The sequence below is a fragment of the Rhagoletis zephyria genome, unplaced genomic scaffold (assembly GCF_001687245.7).
Source record: "Rhagoletis zephyria isolate East Lansing unplaced genomic scaffold, Rhagoletis_zephyria_1.1 Rzeph_scaffold_70866, whole genome shotgun sequence".
Taxonomy (NCBI): domain Eukaryota; kingdom Metazoa; phylum Arthropoda; class Insecta; order Diptera; family Tephritidae; genus Rhagoletis; species Rhagoletis zephyria.
In genome coordinates, this window is record NW_016227917.1 from 1 (window position 1) to 1,308 (window position 1,308).

Here is a 1,308-nt window from a genome sequence, read left to right on the forward strand (position 1 = left end):
TGATCTAATCAGGCGATATTTTGCATAGAAGTTGGTTTTGAAAGATTTGTAACCCTTTTAGATGTTCCCTCAGATGTATGCTTTTCTGGTTAAAGCCAGAGACTATATCTCTCAATTTCATCAACATCGGATAACATTTACAATTTCCGCCCACAAAAGCTGTAGGCATGTCAGTGCGTTGCCTTTTACGATTTTTCACATTTCTTCATTCCTAAGTGCAGAATAGAGCATATATGTACTAAGTTTCAGCGAATTCGTAGTACGGTTACTACTTTTAGCCACAGCTAAGAAGAGAGAACGGTCCTTATTTTTTGCAGGAGCTATGCTCGGTCTTGAAACGTTCCACAAGGCGCCGACGTTTCTCTGTCGACCAGTATCTCAAGCTGACTCTTTATCACGTTCTCGTGGAACCCATTGTTTCTGCGGACTCGCTTCACAGGTGCTTTCTGTGAGCCAGAGTGAGAGGTAAAGCAACGCGCTTTGAGGAGTGAAAGACAGTACTTGGCCACGAATACTCTCTCACACCATAAATCCGAAACCAAATTTGCTTTCTTGTACATAGCGTAGGGGTATTAAGGTCTTATTGAATAAGTTAACGCTTTTTTTCTCAGTGTAAAAAATGTAGTTCTGAGAGAATTTCTTCTGATTGCCCAATGTGCGTGCATTAACTTTAAGTCTACAATGGTTCCGAAGCTTATCAATTGAGCGGAGTCAAAGGTGATTATGCCATTCCAGCGTTTTAGTGACCAAAAGACCGCACAAATTCACACTGGCAGGCTTTTTTTAATCAGTATCACAGATGGCTTTTTATATTTTACTCAGAGGAGCGTATTATATGCAATAAAAAATTCTCAAATTTTTCTTAGTTTTGCTCATAATTCGAATCGAATAGCACACGAAAAATGTCGCTGCTAAAAATCTGTGTTTTACTAGGAGTGATTGTTCTAACAGCCGCAGAAGTTGTCGATATTAAACCATGCGGCGATATCGACGCTTGTACTATTCATGAGGCACGCATTAGTCCTTGCCCAGAGGCGCTGGATCATAAGGCATGTCGCGTGAGTCGTCGCCGCAAGAGCAGTGAAATGTCTTACGACTTTTCGACGAATTTCGATGCGCCGACTTTGGAGGCCGGCTTGGCTTGGCATAAGAGCGAAACACAAGATTTACCATTGATCACTATGGACAGGAATGCTTGCAAGTACACTTCATGTCCAGTTGTCGCTAATCAAACTCAAACATATAGGATAGATATCCCGCTGGATACGAAATTCCCAATGCATACCTACGCAATCAAATGGACATTGA

The 1,308-nt window shown here is 41.5% G+C and overlaps 1 protein-coding gene across 1 annotated transcript; it reads left to right on the forward strand.

Annotated features, from left to right (window-relative positions):
* Nucleotides 1-800: 800 nt before the first annotated feature.
* Nucleotides 801-1,304, forward strand: LOC108357120 (MD-2-related lipid-recognition protein-like; the record flags this gene model as incomplete). The annotated part of the gene is made up of 1 exon (XM_017608212.1): nt 801-1,304. A coding segment is annotated over exon 1 (402 nt), but the record flags the coding sequence as incomplete, so codon positions are not given.
* Between the last annotated feature and the right edge of the window lie 4 nt (nt 1,305-1,308).